Source organism: Lolium perenne, chromosome 2 (assembly GCF_019359855.2).
Source record: "Lolium perenne isolate Kyuss_39 chromosome 2, Kyuss_2.0, whole genome shotgun sequence".
Taxonomy (NCBI): domain Eukaryota; kingdom Viridiplantae; phylum Streptophyta; class Magnoliopsida; order Poales; family Poaceae; genus Lolium; species Lolium perenne.
The window spans coordinates 71648327-71668967 of NC_067245.2; the positions used below are offsets into that span (position 1 = coordinate 71648327).

General features: G+C 49.3%; 1 protein-coding gene across 1 annotated transcript; it reads right to left on the bottom strand.

Moving 5' to 3' along the window:
• Positions 1-3118: 3118 nt before the first annotated feature.
• LOC139835513 (uncharacterized) lies at positions 3119-20206 on the bottom strand. The gene is made up of 5 exons (XM_071825369.1): positions 19905-20206; positions 19488-19572; positions 19356-19409; positions 19084-19268; positions 3119-3388 (listed from the first exon to the last, which is right to left on the bottom strand). Exons 1-5 carry the CDS (start codon positions 20154-20156, stop codon positions 3119-3121), a joined length of 846 nt encoding a protein of 281 aa, XP_071681470.1. The 5' UTR covers positions 20157-20206.
• Between the last annotated feature and the right edge of the window lie 435 nt (positions 20207-20641).

Sequence of the window (20641 nt, forward strand, 5' to 3'; positions counted from 1 at the left end):
GCGGTTTAAAACACGGGACGTGGCCCGCTGAGCTGGCCTCTGGGGCCCGGGCGGACATGCATGCACCCGTTGGATCAAATCCAATGGTGCATGCACCCTATTCTCTCCCGACGCGACCAGGAGGCCGGCGGGCAAGCCCTAGCTACTGCGGGTGCTTCCCGTGCTCACATGAGGGCGCAGAAAACGGCGAGAGCAGGTGCGTCAGGTGCGCCGGAGTCTCCGCTCCCGGACGGTGGTCAAGGTGATGGAAACAGTGGCGGTCCAGCGACGGTCGACGGTGATGGTCACGGACGCTGCTCGGAACGCTGGCGTCCACACGTCCACCTAGCAAGCAGGGGTAGGCGCGTTAGAAAGGGGGGACAGAGGGGCTTCCAGGGAGGGTGGTGGCGGCCAAAACAGCGACCTTCCGTCCGGCGTTCGACAGCGACGGTCGGAGCTGTGGCTGCCATCGGCGCCCTTCCCTGTTGTTCACGAGCATGCCGCCGTCGGGCCAACCTGGGAAGTGGGAGGACGCGTGTTAGAGAGAGGGAAGTTGGTAGCTTCCAGAGAACAAATAAGGGAGAGGGAATAGCGGCATGCAGCGGCGGCCACCTCCGCCGGGAAAGTGACGACGTCGAGCAAGGATCTTGAGCAGCAGGGGAATGCGGGGTTCCTTTTTGCTCAGGAGGAGAAGGAGAGAGTGTTGCGGTGTCTGTGGTGAACGAAGGAGAGCAGAGAGCGCCGTGGCCTTTTTAATGGGGCGAGCGGGTGCACGGGCACCGTGGGTCGGCATGAGAGAGGGAGGGGGCGGCAGCGTTCCATTGGAGGGGAGGGTCGGTGCTGATGTGTCATGGCCGTGCTGTAGTGGCCTTGGAGGGACTCAGGCGTCTGGAGCGCGAGGGAGACGACAGGCGCGGTCAGGTCACATCGACCCGCCAGCTGCTCGACGAAACGGCGAGCATGGGGTGTGGACGATGGCGTCCAGGCCGGGTCGAACGAGCGCGTCTCCGTTCGTGAGTGTGTGCGTGCTGCACGCATGCACCATCTTGCAGGGTCCGGATGGACAGGGGAAGTGTGAGACGACGTGGGCGTGGGCGTGCCCGTGTGTGTGGTGAGCGTGGTCACCACCAGGGGCGGGCATGCACGTTCTACGACGGAGGCTCACGGGAGCGTGTCCAGGAGGGAGAGGTAAACGTCGGGGATGCGTCCCAGCTCCTGCAGGAGTGTGCACGAGCAGCAGCAAGGAGGGAGAGAGGTGTTGTCTCCATGCCGTTTCCAAGAGAGAATGACAAGAGAGGAAGATAGGGAGCTAGGGAGCTAGGGATGCAGATGTGAGAGGGAGTAGCTGGGTAAAGTGAGAGGGAGTGTGGCAGAGTGCAGCCAAGTCCCTTTGGCTCAACATGGTTGGCATGGATCACATGTGTGCATGGTCTCAAACCAGCCCCGGCCACACTTCTCTCCAATTTACCTCTCACTCACATGAGGCCAAAAACAAGCACCCATATGTGATTAGTGTGTGAGGAGTGAGAGAGAGGGGAGAGGGTAGATGGGATCAAAATTCTGCCAACCATGCATGTGGTTTCGGAGGGTGAAGAGAAAAGGAGAGATGCAAGGTAATGGTGGTGGTGTGATGGCCGACATGGCCATCCTCCACATTTTTATTTGTTGGAAAAATATGGTCAACACTAAAAACATGACCCAAGGCAAGGTTGAGGGAAAAATATAGGGTGAGACATAGGGGTCCTTGCTTGGAGAATTTGTAGAAGGTAACTGAAAAAGAATAAAAGAGAATTTGGTGGAGGGAAAATGGGGGTTGTAATGATCTTGGAGGATCACATGTGATGATGATCACATGCACAAGGGTTTTGGTAAGGCTTAATGAAATAAAACTAGATTTTGAGAAGGGGTGACACATAAGAAGAGGTTTTCAAGGTTTAGTGAAAAATAGAAATTTTTATCACACAAGTAATTAGAGGGAAAGGTGAAATGCTCCAAGGGTTTGTGTCATGATTGATTTAATTAAAACTAGAATTAAAAAGGTTCACATGTAGAAAGGGTTTTAGGGTTTTTAGTGATTGGCACACAATGTAATTTTCACAAGTAACAACCACACACATCCTACAATTAATGCAAGATCAACTATATGCATGCAAATTTTGAAGATAGAAAAAGTTTTTGCTGGCCCAAAAAATTGTATTCCAAAATTTTAATCAAAGCACAAAAGTTGGGTTGTTACAATGACCACCAGGAATATTGCACAGAAGCACACACTAGAGGTAGGAGCAACCATATCTAGCAGGCCAATTCTGCTAGGGTCACAACAGCTACCTAGACACATAGAAAACCCACTGTAGAAGCATATCATCACCCAACAGGGTTCAGCATGAGCTAGGGTACCCAACCAGTGGTTGGCATCCCTCTAGCTTCATTAAATCCATTCATGAGATCATCACTGCAAAGCAGTTCATCTCATTTATCTATTGAATCAAATAAGGCAACACAGATAAATGAAATACACAAGTAACCATGCACTAGAGCCTTGCATATGATCCAATGGATCACTGCAAGCATCAGCAAGTGTTGGAGCAAGCAAGAGCATGCACCAGCATAGGCTTGAGTGCCACACAGACTCAAGGAAGAGCATCAGTGAGCCACAAGTCATAGGACATCAGTCAACCACCAAGCAACTGGTGATCACATGATCACCAGGGTTTGACAGTGCATATGCAAGAGCATGCTAGAGCCAAGCCTAGCACCAATCTAGGAACAAGATAAATTAAATAAGCCACCATTCCTTAACATATGTATCACAGATAATCAAACACATGTTATATAATTGTATCCAGAAGCAAACCATCAAGGGATTGAGCTATCTAGCCAAAACCAGGCTCAATGAGCAAACCACAGAAGCACTGGCACTTGCTAAATGCAAGAATTACTTACAGTAATGAGCCAGGAAAGCCAGAACCATGGCATAGTTTAAGAATTAAGCAACAACAATAGTCAGGGTTAGCCAGATAAGCATTTAGGGGATCAATAGCATGCACAACAGCATGGATGCACAGGAGCAGCAAGCCAGGGCATATAGCAATAACAACATAGCATATGATCGGACCACAACAACTAGCACAACACAGCATCAGCAAGCACAGCACCAGCAGCTAGCAGTAGCAGTAGCAGTTGCAAGGCATAGAATCTCCATGAGGAGGAGCAGCCGCAGCTCATCTAGAAGAAGAGGAAGAAGAGAATAGGAGGGGAGGCATACCTGGAGCAGAGCACCACGGCGTAATCGTGGTGGCACGGCGGCATAGCCCGGCCACGGCAGCGCCAAGCCGCGGCCAAGCCAGGCGTCGCCGGGCACCAGTGCTCCAGCACCACCACGGCGAGGGCACGGCAGCGCCAGGCCAAGCTAGGCCAGGCCCTGAATCACCGCAGCACCATCACCACTGTGGCAAGGCTCACGGCGGTGACACAGCCTCGGAGCGGCGGCGTGCACCAGATCGCCGCGGATCTGTGACCGTGTGCAGACGAGAAGGGGGCTGATACGTCTCCGACGTATCGATAATTTCTTATGTTCCATGCCACATTATTGATGTTATCTACATGTTTTATGCACACTTTATGTCATATTCGTGCATTTTCTGGAACTAACCTATTAACAAGATGCCGAAGTGCCGATTCTTTGTTCTGCTGTTTTTGGTTTCAGAAATCCTAGTAAGGAAATATTCTCGGAATTGGACGAAATCAAAGCCCAGGGGCCTATTTTCTCACGAAGCTTCCAGAAGTCCGAAGGAGAGACGAAGAGGGGCCACGGAGGGGCCACACTATAGGGCGGCGCGGCCCCCCTTGGCCGCGCGGCCCTGTGGTGTGGGGCCCTCGTGCCGCCTCTTGACCTGCCCTTCCGCCTACAAATAGCCTCCGTGACGAAACCCCCAGTACCGAGAGCCACGATACGGAAAACCTTCCAGAGACGCCACCGCCGCCGATCCCATCTCAGGGGATCCAGGAGATCGCCTCCGGCACCCTGCCGGAGAGGGGAATCATCTCCCGGAGGACTCTACGCCGCCATGGTCGCCTCCGGTGTGATGTGTGAGTAGTCTACCCCTGGACTATGGGTCCATAGCAGTAGCTAGATGGTTGTCTTCTCCCCATTGTGCTATCATTGTCGGATCTTGTGAGCTGCCTAACATGATCAAGATCATCTATCTGTAATTCTATATGTTGCGTTTGTTGGGATCCGATGAATAGAGAATACTTGTTATGTTGATTATCAAAGTTATGCTTATGTGTTGTTTATGATCTTGCATGCTCTCCGTTACTAGTAGATGCTCTGGCCAAGTAGATGCTTGTAACTCCAAGAGGGAGTACTTATGCTCGATAGTGGGTTCATGCCTGTATTGACACCTGGGACAGTGACAGAAAGTTCTAAGGTTGTGTTGTGCTGTTGCCACTAGGGATAAAACATTAGTGCTATGTTCAAGGATGTAGTCACTAGTTACATTACGCACCATACTTAATGCAATTGTCTGTTGCTTTGCAACTTAATACTGGAGGGGGTTCGGATGATAACCTGAAGGTGGACTTTTTAGGCATAGATGCAGTTGGATGGCGGTCTATGTACTTTGTCGTAATGCCCAATTAAATCTCACTATACTCATCAGGATATGTATGTGCATTGTCATGCTCTCTTTATTTGTCAATTGCCCAACTGTAATTTGTTCACCCAACATGCTGTTCGTCTTATGGGAGAGACACCTCTAGTGAACTGTGGACCCCGGTCCAATTCTCTTTACTGAAATACAATCTACTGCAATACTTGTTCTACTGTTTTCTGCAAACAATCATCTTCCACACAATACGGTTAACTCTTTGTTACAGCAAGCCGGTGAGATTGACAACCTCACTGTTTCGTTGGGGCAAAGTACTTTGGTTGTGTTGTGCAGGTTCCACGTTGGCGCCGGAATCACTGGTGTTGCGCCGCACTACATCTCGCCGCCATGAACCTTCAACGTGCTTCTTGACTCCTACTGGTCCGATTAAACCTTGGTTTCTTACTGAGGGAAACTTGCCGCTGTGCGCATCACACCTTCCTCTTGGGGTTCCCAACGGACGCGTGTCGAACGAAGAGACAATACGTCAACCACGCGCATCAAGCAAATTTCTGGCGCCGTTGCCGGGGAGATCAAGACACGCTGCAAGGGGAGTCTCCACTTCTCAATCTCTTTACTTTGTTTTTGTCTTGCTTAGTTTTATTTACTACTTTGTTTGCTGCACTAAATCAAAATACAAAAAAATTAGTTGCTAGTTTTACTTTACTTGCTATCTTGTTTGCTATATCAAAAACACAAAAAAATTAGTTTACTTGCATTTACTTTACTTGATTCATCATGTTTCCTTTTAATTTTACCACAAAAGACATACCGGTAGGATGTGGGTCTATTGTTGGGAGAAATAATATAGAAGAATTTTTCAATCATGTTAGTACTATTGAAAATTTTGAAGATAGACACTTGGTAGACCTTGCGCCTACTTATGAAATTGCTGCTGCGCATTTAGTTACTTTGTTGGAAACTAAATTTGTTAATCTTAATCCTATAATCCAACACATGTTTTTCACACTTGGCGATATGGAAGAAGGGGAAAAGAAAGATTTTGTTTTAGAAACCCTTCTTAGAGAATTTGGTGGTCTAGCAAGAGAAGCTAGAAAGGTGTTTGCTAAATTTAATATGCTTGGTTCTCCTACTAATTTTGTTAGTCTCCTTGAAAAGATGGATATGGATAGAATAAGATACACCAATAATATTGATGATGGAGGGGAGATCAAAGCACCAATACCATGTAAGCTCCTAGCTATGAATGATGCACTAGAAAATAACTATGCTTGGCTTGTTCCTGAAAATTTGTTTGATGAGAGTAGCACGCCTAAGACTAATGAAAAGGGAGATGCTAAAACTTATGTATCTAATATACTATGCCTGGTTGAGAAAAGCCCACACCCCGCTGTAGAAGTACCACCCTTCGATAATACTTGATACACACTTTCTGCGCCTAGCTGAAAGGCGTTAAAGAAAAGCGCTTATGGGAGACAACCCATGTTTTTACCTACAGTACTTTGTTTTTATTTTGTGTCTTGGAAGTTGTTTACTACTGTAGCAACCTCTCCTTATCTTAGTTTTGTGTTTTGTTGTGCCAAGTTAAGCCGTTGATAGAAAAGTAAGTACTAGATTTGGATTACTGCACAGTTCCAGATTTCTTTGCTGTCACGAATCTGGGTCCACCTCCCTGTAGGTAGCTCAGAAAATTAAGCCAATTTACGTGCATGATCCTCAGATATGTACGCAACTTTCATTCAATTTGAGCATTTTCATCTGAGCAAGTCTGGTGCCATTTTAAAATTCGTCAATACGAACTGTTCTGTTTTGACAGATTCTGCCTTTTATTTCGCATTGCCTCTTTTGCTATGTTGGATGAATTTCTTTGATCCACTAATGTCCAGTAGCATTATGCAATGTCCAGAAGTGTTAAGAATGATTGTGTCACCTCTGAATATGTCAATTTATATTGTGCACTAACCCTCTAATGAGTTGTTTCGAGTTTGGTGTGGAGGAAGTTTTCAAGGATCAAGAGAGGAGTATGATGCAACATGATCAAGGAGAGTGAAAGCTCTAAACTTGGGGATGCCCCGGTGGTTCACCCCTGCATATATTAAGAAGACTCAAGCGTCTAAGCTTGGGGATGCCCAAGGCATCCCCTTCTTCATCGACAACATTATCAGGTTCCTCCCCGAAACTATATTTTTATTCCATCACATCTTATGTGCTTTTTCTTGGAGCGTCGGTTTGTTTTTGTTTTTGTTTTGTTTGAATAAAATGGATCCTAGCATTCACTTTATGGGAGAGAGACACGCTCCGCTGTAGCATATGGACAAGTATGTCCTTGGTTTCTACTCATAGTATTCATGGCGAAGTTTCTCCTTCGTTAAATTGTTATATGGTTGGAATTGGAAAATGATACATGTAGTAATTGCTATAAATGTTTTGGGTAATGTGATACTTGGCAATTGTTGTGCTCATGATTAAGCTCTTGCATCATATGCTTTGCACCCATTAATGAAGAAATACATAGAGCATGCTAAAATTTGGTTTGCATATTTGGTTTCTCTAAGGTCTAGATAATTTCTAGTATTGAGTTTGAACAACAAGGAAGACGGTGTAGAGTCTTATAATGTTTTCAATATGTCTTTTATGTGAGTTTTGCTGCACCGGTTCATCCTTGTGTTTGTTTCAAATAAGCCTTGCTAGCCTAAACCTTGTATCGAGAGGGAATACTTCTCATGCATCCAAAATACTTGAGCCAACCACTATGCCATTTGTGTCCACCATACCTACCTATACTACATGGTATTTTCCCGCCATTCCAAAGTAAATTGCTTGAGTGCCACCTTTAAAATTCCATCATTCACCTTTGCAATATATAGCTCATGGGACAAATAGCTTAAAAACTATTGTGGTATTGAATATGTAATTATGCACTTTATCTCTTATTAAGTTGCTTGTTGTGCGATAACCATGTTCACTGGGGACGCCATCAACTATTCATTGTTGAATTTCATGTGAGTTTCTATGCATGTCCGTCTTGTCTGAAGTAAGAGAGATCTACCACCATATGGTTAAGCATGCATATGTTAGAGAAGAACATTGGGCCGCTAACTAAAGCCATGCTCCATGGTGGAAGTTTCAGTTTTGGACAACAATCCTCAAATCTCAAATGAGAAAATTATTAATTGTTGTTATATGCTTATGCATAAAAGAGGAGTCCATTATCTGTTGTCTATGTTGTCCCGGTATGGATGTCTAAGTTGAAGAATAATCAATAGCGAGAAATCCAATGCGAGCTTTCTCCTTAGACCTTTGTACAGGCGGCATAGACGTACCCCTTTGTGACACTTGGTAAAAACAATGCATTGTGATGATCCGGTAGTCCAAGATAATTAGGACAAGGTGCAGGCACTATTAGTACACTATGCATGAGGCTTGCAACTTATAAGATATAATTTACATGATGCATATGCTTTATTACTACCGTTGACAAAATTGTTTCATGTTTTCAAAATCAAAGCTCTAGCACAAATATAGCAATCGATGCTTTTCCTCTATGGAGGACCATTCTTTTACTTTCAATGTTGAGTCAGTTCACCTATTTCTCTCCACCTCAAGAAGCAAACACTTGTGTGAACTGTGCATTGATTCCTACATACTTGCTTATTGCACTTATTATATTACTCTATGTTGACAATATCCATGAGATATACATGTTACAAGTTGAAAGCAACCGCTGAAACTTAATCTTCTTTTGTGTTGCTTCAATGCCTTTACTTTGAATTATTGCTTTATGAGTTAACTCTTATGCAAGACTTATTGATGCTTGTCTTGAAGTGCTATTCATGAAAAGTCTTTGCTATATGATTCACTTGTTTACTCATGTCATATACATTGTTTTGATCGCTGCATTCACTACATATGCTTTACAAATAGTATGATCAAGATTATGATGGCATGTCACTCCAGAAATTATCTGTGTTATCATTTTACCTGCTCGGGACGAGCAGAACTAAGCTTGGGGATGCTGATACGTCTCCGACGTATCGATAATTTCTTATGTTCCATGCCACATTATTGATGTTATCTACATGTTTTATGCACACTTTATGTCATATTCGTGCATTTTCTGGAACTAACCTATTAACAAGATGCCGAAGTGCCAGTTGTTTTTTCTGCTGTTGTTGGTTTCTGAGATCCTCGTAAGGCAATATTCTCGGAATGGGACGAAATCAAAGGGCAGGGGCCTATTTTCTCACGAAGCTTCCAGAAGTCCGAAGGAGAGACGAAGAGGGGCCACGGAGGGGCCACACTATAGGGCGGCGCGGCCCCCCCTTGGCCGCGTGGCCCTGTGGTGTGGGGCCCCCGTGCCGCCTCTTGACCCGCCCTTCCGCCTACAAATAGCCTCCGTGACGAAACCCCCAGTACCGAGAGCCACGATACGGAAAACCTTCCAGAGACGCCGCCGCCGCTGATCCCATCTCGGGGGATCCAGGAGATCGCCTCCGGCACCCTGCCGGAGAGGGGAATCATCTCCCGGAGGACTCTACGCCGCCATGGTCGCCTCCGGTGTGATGTGTGAGTAGTCTACCCCTGGACTATGGGTCCATAGCAGTAGCTAGATGGTTGTCTTCTCCCCATTGTGCTATCATTGTCGGATCTTGTGAGCTGCCTAACATGATCAAGATCATCTATCTGTAATTCTATATGTTGCGTTTGTTGGGATCCGATGAATAGAGAATACTTGTTATGTTGATTATCAAAGTTATGCTTATGTGTTGTTTATGATCTTGCATGCTCTCCGTTACTAGTAGATGCTCTGGCCAAGTAGATGCTTGTAACTCCAAGAGGGAGTACTTATGCTCGATAGTGGGTTCATGCCTGCATTGACACCTGGGACAGTGACAGAAAGTTCTAAGGTTGTGTTGTGCTGTTGCCACTAGGGATAAAACATTAGTGCTATGTTCAAGGATGTAGTCACTAGTTACATTACGCACCATACTTAATGCAATTGTCTGTTGCTTTGCAACTTAATACTGGAGGGGGTTCGGATGATAACCTGAAGGTGGACTTTTTAGGCATAGATGCAGTTGGATGGCGGTCTATGTACTTTGTTGTAATGCCCAATTAAATCTCACTATACTCATCATGATATGTATGTGCATTGTCATGCTCTCTTTATTTATCAATTGCCCAACTGTAATTTGTTCACCCAACATGCTGTTCGTCTTATGGGAGAGACACCTCTAGTGAACTGTGGACCCCGGTCCAATTCTCTTTACTGAAATACAATCTACTGCAATACTTGTTCTACTGTTTTCTGCAAACAATCATCTTCCACACAATACGGTTAACTCTTTTGTTGGGGGGATAACCCCCGGTATGCCAAAGGCATGCCAAACCGGATGGTTTGAGCCATTGAGATACCGGTTTAATGTTCTTGCCGGAAGCCTAGAAGGAATCCGGGAGAGCAAGGCTAAGCCGGTATCCCCAAAGGGGTATGCCGGGACCCGGTATAAAAGATACCGGAAAGGAGAGCCTGTCGGCAGGACTGGTCAAAGATTCTCTTCAGAGCAAGAAGACAAGGATGAGCTACGCCAAGTAACTTTATTCAGAGCCCTGGCGCCAAAGAGAGGGGTGACGTCCAAAGAAGCCGGAGGACATCAGCAGCCCTGATAAAAGAAGGCCCCGGTGTCATCTATGATTAAAGTAGCTTTGTACAGTAGCCTGTTAAAGTAGCTTTGTACAGTAGCCTGTTAAAGTAGCTTTGTACAGTAGCTCTGTAAAGTAGTTTGTCCAGTCAAAGATGCCATTAGGGTTTCTTGCAGTATAAGCCACCCTCTCCCCTATATAAGGAGAGGGGGCAGCCCTTCTTCACGGGCAAGCAAGTAGGTACGCGTGTATGTAGGAAGGCAGAGCCTGTAACCTGTGTGAATCTATGAACATGGTGATCTAGAGGGAGTTCTTCCTTGTGTCTTTCTTCTTCAACTTCTGGCCTTGGCCAAGTTCTTGAGGAAACCATCCGGAATCTCTTCCCACCTGATCGCAAACCCTCCCCCGAATCCTCTTGCGTCCATTCGGCCCCAATCTAAGCCATCCTATGGCATCTGCTCGTTCACCACGACGACAGTTGGCGCCCACCGTGGGGCCTGAAGTGGCGCTTGATGGAGTTCACATTCGGGCGGGCGTTCTCGAGATCTCCGGCGAACGTGCGGTGTCCGCGTTGGTGCAGAGCATCTACGCCATGGACTTCATCAACGACAACGCGGGCTGCTTCGCCAACGGCGGCGTCTTCCCCAAGAACGGCCGCATCATCGAGTTCGGCAGCCATCGCGTCTACTTCGGCACCGTCCCTGTGCGCCAGCGCCTCTCGCCGGTGCTGGTGGCACCGGACCCGCCAAGATGGCTCTGTGCTGGCCGCGCCGCCGGCAGCGTCGAGGTAATGATGACCGGTGTGGCTGGTGCAGGAAAGGAGGTTGCGGCTGAAGGTGCCGGTCGCGCGGTTTCGACCCGTGCGGCTAAGCCACCGCTGGAGCGCGGCGCAGGCGCAGCGGGAGCATCATCCGCGCCACCGGAGACACCGCTCCAGGCGGCGATGAACGTCCTCGCCACCCCCATCGCGCGAGAACATCGATCCGGCAGCGGCTCGGCGGAGCTGGAGGCGCAGCGCCGAAGATGCTAGAAAGCGGCAAGGACATCGTCGTGGCGCAGCGCGAGCTGAACCTAACCGTACGTGAGTATAACGCTGCCCATGGCTTTGCTTCGTTAGCGCGCATGCTGCTAGGATGCCGGAAAACCGGCTAAAAGCTCGCAACCTAGATCAAGATTTGCGCAAAGAGATTCTTACCGGCAAGAGCGCCTCTGCATCTGTTAGCATCGTGGAAAAGCCTAAGTATAGCAGCCCGGATAAAACTATAAAAGCTGCTAAGGCCGCTGTAGAGCTGTGCGAGTCGCTTTCCGGAGAGGCTTTGGTAAAGCAGCAAGAGCGTGTTAGAGAGCTGCTGGAAACCATTGAGCAGCAAAATGCTGAGCAGCTGGCTAAGCTGAACAAGGCAGCGGCCTCAAAATCCGCGCGTTCAACAAAGAATGCCGGTAGCAAATCCCATGGGCAGGCTTCGTCCCCCATCCGGATAGAAGGAGAGAAAAAGAAATGAATGCGCAGCAGATGATCGTGTACGATCCGGTTCTTGCCGGAAAGCAACAAGCCGGGCAACACGATGCCGGTAGAAAAGCCAAGGGGCAGAGCGAGGCTATGCCGCAGGCTATGCCGGAAACAATCATGCCGGTAGATATGAGACCGGGCAAAACTATCGAGCTGCAAGGGCAGCGTACGAGGAGGAGGAAATAGATCCCCCAAGGTATCGGCAGGCAAGGGCCGCGGTACCGGAATGTCACGATGAAGCCGATTCCACGAAACCGGCAGCATACCGGAACCCATTGGGAGAACGCCTGGGAGAGAGATACTTACCGGAACGGGATGCGAGGCACCGTCTGGATAGAGTATACTTGTCGGAAATGATCGAGGAGGAAGGTGCTCCAGGTCCAAAGTGTTTTGGCCCAAGGATCATGAAAGAAAAACCACCAGTTCGCAACTTTATGTTGCCCCGTGACACAAAGACGTATGACGGCACCACGAAGCCGGAAGATTGGCTCGCGGATTACGTGACCGCGGTATACGTTGCAGGCGGTGGAGGAACCGTAGCAGGAGGAGGAAACCGGCGTTGGGCCGTGAGGATCATACCATCCTTTTTGGTTGGACCGGCAAGAATCTGGCTAAACAACTTGCCGGCAGGAAGCATAAATGGCTGGCTGGATTTTGAGGAGGCCTTTGTGAGCAATTTCAGCAGCACCTATCAGAGGCCAAACAGGCCGCAAAGAACTTGCTCTGTGCGTGCAGCGCCCGAACGAAACAGACCGGGATTATCTAGCCCGGTGGAACACCACAAGGAACTCTGTGAGGGGGTGATCGAGGCACAAGCCATTGCTTGGTTTAGCAAAGGATGCAGAAGAGGTTCACCGTTGTGGCAAAAGTTGCAGCGCAACATGCCGACAACGTTGGCGAGATGATACGTGTGGCGGATAGCTATGCGTTGGGAGACCCAACGCAACCGGAGGCAACCGGAGCCGGAACAGCCGCGCCACGAACAACACCGGGACAACCGGAATAACAAAAGAAGGGAAGATTTTCCGGATCGAAGGTACGGTCCGCAGCAAGTTGCTGCTGTGCAGGAAAACTTTGAGGCCAGCGACAGCCAGAGGCAAAAAACGGATCGCAGCCATGGGCGGGTCCTAAGAAACAATGGGTGGAAAAGAAACCCTGGGTCCGTAAGAAGAACTGGCAAGAACCCGCGAAATACACCATGGAAGCTGCCATGGATCAACCTTGCCGGTGGCACACGCCGAATCCGGCACATCCGTCAAACCATCTGACGAAGGATTGTACCTGGACCAAGTACTTGATGCAAAAAGGAACAGTGAAAGATGCGCGGCCACCGCAAGACATGCCGCGGCAGCAACAACAGCTACCGCCACCACCACCACTTACCGGGGCAAACGCCTTACCGGTGCAGCCAAACCGGCAGAAGTACATCAAAGAAGTTAACCGGGTGGAGCAAAATGATAACCAGCCACCTCCACCGGCACCTTTAGGCCGGAATGTTTACGAAGATCCGCATCTGTGCTGTGTTGTCTTTGTCATCGAGCCAACAGACCGGCAAAGTGTACACCGCGCTCCATGGAGGTCAATGCGGTGATGCGGCAGTTCCCAAGTACATGATGTGGTCCAATCAGGAAATTACCTGGTCATCCAAGGATCACCCAAGGATCATGCCGAATCCGGGTGGATATGCTCTTGTTGTGGACCCGATCATGAAAGGGCCGCAAACTCGAGTGAAGTTCAGCAAGGTGCTGATAGACAATGGCAGTAGCATCAACATCATGTACAAGCACACCATGCAAACGCTGGGCATAACAGAAAACATGCTTCAGCCAACGCGCACAACGTTCCATGGGATCGTCCCTGGCTTGTCCTGTGCCCCGATAGGAAAAGTTCGGGTGGACGTGGCATTTGGAGGACGTGACAATTGCCGAGTGGAAAATCTGGAGTTTGAGGTGGTGGATCTGGACAGTCCCTACCATGCATTGCTGGGGAGACCGGCGTTGGCTGCTTTCATGGCCACCACTCATACGGCTTACCTCAAGATGAAGATGCCGGCACCTCGTGGGCCATTGACTGTGGTGGGAAACTATAAGATCTCACTGGAAACTGCATCTGCCGGATCAAACCTAGCAGAATCGCTGGTGATCGCGGAGGAAAAGAAAAGAATGCAGACAGCTGTTGCGCTGGCTCATTCCTCACAAATAAGTTTGGCGGCAATGAGTGAAAACATGGGCACACCGGCATTCAAGCCAACCAATGAAACAAAGAACATTGTGCTGGATCCGGCTTACCCAGAGCGCACCGTTCGTATCGGCGCCGGCCTTGATCAAGCATAGGAAAGCGCGCTCGTCAGCTTCCTCCGTGAGAATCGGAATATCTTTGCCTGGTCAACTGATGATTTGGTAGGTGTTCCGAGGGAGCTGGCTGAGCACTCTCTAAACGTCCGGAAAGATGCCAAGCCGGTGCGGCAGCCACTGCGTCGGTTCGCTGAAGACAGAAGAAAGATCATAGGAGAAGAAGTAACCAAGCTGCTTGTTGCCGGATTCATTGTGGAGGTCACGCACACAGAGTGGCTGGCCAATCCGGTAATGGTTAAAAAAAAAGAAAGATGAGAACCTGGAGGCAAAAGCTCCGAAGGTGTGGCGCATGTGCATCGACTACACCAACCTGAACAAGGCTTGCCCAAGAGATCCTTTTCCTTTGCCACGAATCGATCAAGTGATTGATTCAACTGCTGGGTGTGAGTTGTTGTCCTTCCTGGATGCCTATTCCGGTTTCCACCAAATTCCCTTAAAAAAGGAAGATCAAATAAAAACTGCGTTCATTACCCCGCACGGGGCTTATTGCTATGTCACTATGCCTTTTGGGTTGCGCAACGCTGGTGCAACGTACCAGCGCTGTATGCAAAAATGCTTGTTTGATCAAATTGGAAAAAATGTGCAAGTCTATGTGGATGACATCGTGATAAAAACTAAGGTAAAAAACATTTTAATCGATGACATCCGGCAAACATTCGACAACCTAAGGCGGTTCCGGATGAAACTCAATCCGGCAAAATGTACCTTTGGTGTCCCCGCCGGCAAGCTGCTCGGTTTCCTGGTTTCAAGCCGGGGCATAGAGGTTAATCCGGTAAAGATCCGGGCGATAGAAAGAATGGCTATCCCTCGAGAGTTAAAAGATGTGCAAAAGTTTACCGGAAGCTTGGCATCGCTGAGCCGGTTTGTAAGCAGATTGGGAGAAAAAGCTCTGCCACTCTATGCTCTCATGAAGAAATCTGACACGTTCGTCTGGACCCCTCAGGCAGACGCAGCGTTTAAGGAGCTAAAAACGATGCTAGCCACAGCACCCGTCGGCTTCACCTCTAGAAAGGGAGCCTATGCTGTTATACATAGCAGCAACAAACCGGGTTGTGAGTGTAGTGTTTGTGGTTGAAAGAGAAGAGGAAGAAAAAACCGTCCAGAGGCCGGTATACTACTTGAGCGAGGTGCTCTCCCTCTCAAAACAAAACTACCCTCACTTCCAGAAAATGACTTATGGCGTGTACATGGCCGCCACAAAACTCAAGCACTACTTTGAGGAACACCCCATGAAGGTGGTGAGTGAAGCACCAATTTCCGACATCATGTGCAACAAAGATGCCAGCGGCCGGATTGCAAAATGGGCGATCCAGATATCACCGTACGTGCCGGTATATGAAAGAAGAGATGCCATAAAATCACAGGCTTTGGCTGATTTCCTTGTTGATTGGGCGGAGATGCAATACAAACCGCCAGATCAGAGGATAGAATACTGGAAGATGCACTTTGATGGATCTAAGCTCAAGGAAGGTCTAGGTGCCGGTGTGGTGCTTACTTCACCAAAAGGAGACCACCTCCGGTATGTTTTGCAAGTACATTTCAGGGCATCGAACAATGTCGCTGAATATGAAGCTTTGATCCATGGGCTTAAGGTCGCAAAAGAAATCGGTGCACACCGGATCATTTGCTATGGCGATTCAGACCTTGTGGTACAGCAGTGCTCAGGAGATTGGGATGCAAAAGACGCCAACATGGCCTCGTACCGGTTTCACGTGCAAAAGATTGCCGGATTCTTCGAAGGATGTGAGTTTCACCATGTGCCGCGAGCAGAAAATGAAGCCGCGGATGCTTTGTCCAAGTTGGGCTCATCTAGGCAAGAAATTCCTCCCGGAATAGCTTTGGCTCACCTAAGAGTGCCATCGATCAAGCCGAGCCCGGAATCAGAATCAATTTTTGTACCAGAGTCACACGTAGTACCCATGGATATCGATGAAGGGAACCCGGGGACTGCTCCGGCAAGCTCGGGGACTGCTCCGGTAGGCTCGGAGACTGCTGTACCCATACCGGAAGAAACGATGCTGGTAGATAGCATGGAGATAGATGCACCGGTGTTTTTGGTTCGAGAAATACCATCATGGGTTAAACCTATTAAGGAATTCCTGATCAGCGGCACCTTGCCGGCTGACGAAAATGAATCAAGGAGGATACAAAGAAGGTCCAAAGCTTACACATTCATCAATGGTGAGGTGTACAAGAGAAGCGTTACCGGTGTCCTTCAAAGGTGTGTGGAACCGGAGGAAGGAAAAGAAATGCTTGAGGAAATTCACCAAGGAGAATGTGGGCATCATGCTTCATCAAGGGCTTTGGTAGCAAAAGTATTCCGGCATGGGTTCTATTGGCCCACTGCTTTGGAGGATGCTGAGGATTTGGTAAGAAAATGCAACGGCTGCCAGAGGTACGCCAAGCAAAACCATACCCCAGCATCCGGTTTAAAGACAATACCGCTAACATGGCCATTCGCTGTTTGGTGCCTTGACATGGTTGGACCATTCAAAGCGCAAGAAGCAGCATGACTCACATCTTGGTCATGGTGGATAAGTTCACCAAGTGGCTGGAAGTAAAACCTATCGCAAAGTGTGATGGGCATACAGCTGTGAAATTCTTGAAAGATGTCATTTTGCGGTATGGATACCCGCACAGCATCATCACTGATAACGGAACCAACTTTGCTCAAGGAGAGTTCAAAAGGTTCTGTGAAGAAAAGAACATCCGGTTGGATTTGTGCTCAGTGGCACATCCACAGGGCAATGGCCAAGTAGAAAGAATGAATGCCTTGGTGCTTTCCGGTATCAAGCCTAGACTCATTGATGCGGTGGAAAAGTCACCGGGATGTTGGCTCGATGAGCTACCATCAGTACTGTGGAGTATAAGAACAACTCCAAACCGGTCTACCGGATACACTCCCTTCTTCATGGTTTATGGAGCGTGCGGTGATACCAACCGATATCATCCATGATTCACCAAGGGTACAGCTCTATACTGAGCAAGAGGTCAAAGAGGCCAGAGAAAACGATGTGGACTTGCTAGAAGAAGCAAGAGAGCTGGCTTTGGCAAGAACAGCCATTTACCAGCAAAACCTAAGACGCTATCATAACCGGAAGGTTAACCCAAGAGTTTTCCGGGAGGGAGATCTTGTACTTCGCCTGGTGCAGCGCACTGAAGGCCGGCATAAGCTTTTGCCACCGTGGGAAGGTCCCTTCATTGTAAGCAAGGTGCTTCACAATGATGCATACTACTTGATAGATGCACAGGAATGGAAGAAAGGAAAGGCGGACAGGTCCGGCGAGGAGAGCAAGCGTCCATGGAACGTAGCTCTGTTGCGTCCTTTCTACTCTTGAAGTGGTGGTGTAAGAAGTTCCTTTTTGTACCTTATATGCTATGAATAAAAGATGCCGGAACCTTGAGTGAATCTCGGGGACTACCCCAACTTAAGTTGCATGTAACTTGTCTATTTTTTTCAGTTTACCGGTTGCTTATTGAATGTTTTTTCTTTCCGGTTTAGTAGTGTGCTAAATCCTACCGGAGTCTTCGACTCTGCTTTGTCCGCAAACCGGCTTCATGGCAAGCAAGATAAACCGGTAGGGGATAAGCACATGAACTGCGAAAAGGAGAGCAGGAAAGAACAATCTGAAAAATTTAATTAACCCCGGGTAAACCGGTTTTTTGCACAATTTCAACGTTATTTCTCAGTTCAAGAAGAGGCGAGTTTGGTGGAAGAACCTTGTGCTCATACGCCAAAGAACGCCCGTAGAAGGCAGGCAGAGCCAAGGCAAAAGAACCAAGTATGCATCAAATTGGATGCGGAAGCAATTGAGAAATCTTTGCAGTGCAGGATAAAAGCGGAACCAAAAGCAAAATATGTTAAGGCAAACTCATAAGTACTTAGCTACCGGTATAACTTACCGGCAGGAAATGTTGTAGCACAACCACAGGCAAACTTAAGTTTTACATCATAAGCCCCGGCATTCCGGGGCAGAATTTAACAGATATTGTCTTAAAGCAACAGGACCAACAGATATAATGAGCAAACACTTCAAAGGAAATCATCATGCAGCAGGCCTCCGGAGGAGCATCGCCGGCACCAGCATCGCCAGGACCTCTTCTTCGGCTTCACCCTCCTCCTCGTCGAGATAATCCGTGACGCCGGGAGGGGAGGGATGAAGGTGCGCATGTCGGCATACTCCGCGATGCGGTACGCGCGATCCTCGCCGCTTGGCGGAGAGGATCGGGTCCAGATCCGTTTCGCGCCTTCGCGCACGCCGGTAAGGGCGTCCAGATTGAGCTCCGGTACCAGGAGCAAGCGACGCGGAGGGCGGATTCCGGTCCAGCGCGGGCAGCAGAGCACCGCCACTCGCGGATCCTCCCGCCGGCACCTTTCAGGCGGTCGTTGATGAGGGAGAAGGTGTCCGGCACCTCCTCGCCAAAGCCATAAAGTCCTGTATAGCTGGGTAGCTACATCAGGGATGTCCGAAAGATTGCGGTCTATGCAGCGCATATGGGACACCCGCGCGTTAAGCGCGACCAGATGGTCCTTGGGCGTCCATGGCACGGTAAGATCCGCTTGGCCTTTGTCCTTGCGCTGCGCGTCGACCTTCTTGACGGCATACCTCTGCGAGTCCGGAAAGAGGCCTGTGCAAAGAAAGAAAAAGCTTAAGGAAAAGAGTCCGGAAGAAAAAGAGACCGGAAGAAAAGGAGTCCGGAAGAAAAAGAGACCGGAAGAAAAAGAGACCGGAAGAAAAAGAGACCGGAGAGAAAAGAATCCGGAAGAAGAGAGACCGGACGGAAAGATAGCGGAAACAAAAATGGGGTCGAAGGAAAAAAGGCTCGTATGCAGTAGTCAAAGTGTAAAAGAAAACAACTTACGGAGGGCAAGTGTGTCGGTCTGCAGGATCAGCTGATCGCACTCCTTGTGCCCCTCCTCCAGCCGCGCGGCCTTCTCCTCGGCACCCTTCCGGGCCTTGGTCATCTCCTCCAGCTCTGCCCGCAACACCACAGTGGCATTGCAGGCATTCTCCAGAGCCTCGTCCAACTTGGCCGCCGCAGTCACTTCAGCGGCCTTGAGGGCCTTGGCGTGGTCAAGCCCCAGCTGAATCAACTGAGACTTGAGCTCCTGGTAGCTGGTCTTGAGGGCGTTTAGCTCCTCCTGGTGCTGCCGGCTGAGCTCATCCTTCTCCCCTCAGAATCGAAAAATGAGTGTTAGCAAGGCTACACTAGTAAAACTGAAAAGAAACCAAGTTCAAAGGAGAAAGGAAAAAATAGTACGTTGGGCCGTGGCGAGCTGCTCCTTGAGAGCATCGATGGAAGCTTCCGGGATCACTGTTGAACAGAAATTGTAAATATCACAAGGAAAAGAGGTTTCCGGTAGCAAAGATGCCGGTGAAGCGAAAAACTTACCTTGGCACTTGTCATGTGCCTCAGCGAGCTCCCGGTGCTCCCATAAAAGCTCCTCGAAGAGGGCCTTCCGAGTGTCAGCGGTGACCTGTTCAAGAAAAAGAAGAAATAAGGTAAAATTTTGTGCTAAGAACCAAGTTCTTAACCCGAAACTCGGGGATCGGGCAAGTGCCGGTTTTGCGCATTTCTAAGGTAAATTATGTGTTAAGAAGAAGATGTTTAACCCGAAACTCGGGGACTGGCAGTGCCGGTTTTGCGCTAAAAACTTAAGTTAAGTTTTGCGCTAAGAGCTGCGCTCTCACCACAAAACTCGGGGACTGGGAAGATAGACAAGAGAGAAACCGGCATGAAACTAAGGAAAAGATAAAGCAGAACCGGAAACGAAGAAACCGGCAAAGGTTGAAAGTTAATAAAACATACCGTCAGATTGTTCGTGGAATCGTACCACGCGCTGTCAAGCTCTTTTACGGCAGCCCGGAGCCGCATGAAGTGCTCCTCAGAACACCGATCCCCGACAGGATCAGGTGCCGGCAGCCGATCCTTGCCCATGCCGCGGGTCGCCGGAGTGATGTCCGCGGCGTTCCACTTTTGGGCATACGGCAGGAGGTGCCCCAGGTCCCGGCCTTGGCGCTGGAACTCCGTAATGCGGCCGAGGAGGCCGGTGGCCTTCATGCTGGCGCTTTTGGCAGCCTTGGAGACGTGCAGCACCAAGGGCTGCTGGCCGCCCGAAGGGGCGCTGGAGGCCGTCGCCCTCCCCTTGATGAGCTTGGAGGGCTTGGGCGGCGGCGCGGTAGAAGAGGCCCCGGAAGTCTTAGCCGGCGGCGCGCCAGGAGCGGCCTTGGAGGGCTGGGCGCGAGGAGCCTCAGGCGGAGGCATGAGGATGGTGCGTGGAGAAGGGGGAGCGCTAGGAGCGTCACCCGTCTTGGAGCCTTCCGGCGCGGAAGATTCCGGCGCGGAGGTTGTCCTTTTCGAGGACGGGAGGAGCAAAGGCTCCGCCCGCCCGGCAGCTTCTTCTTCGCCGGCGCCGGCGTTGGTGGCGCCGGTGGCTTGGTGTTCCGGGAGGAAGGAAAGATCCTCCTCCGTGCGGTGATCTGACCGTGAAGGGGCCGCACGCCCGACTTGTTGTGCCCCGAAAGGGAGGCAGAGGTGTTGCCGGC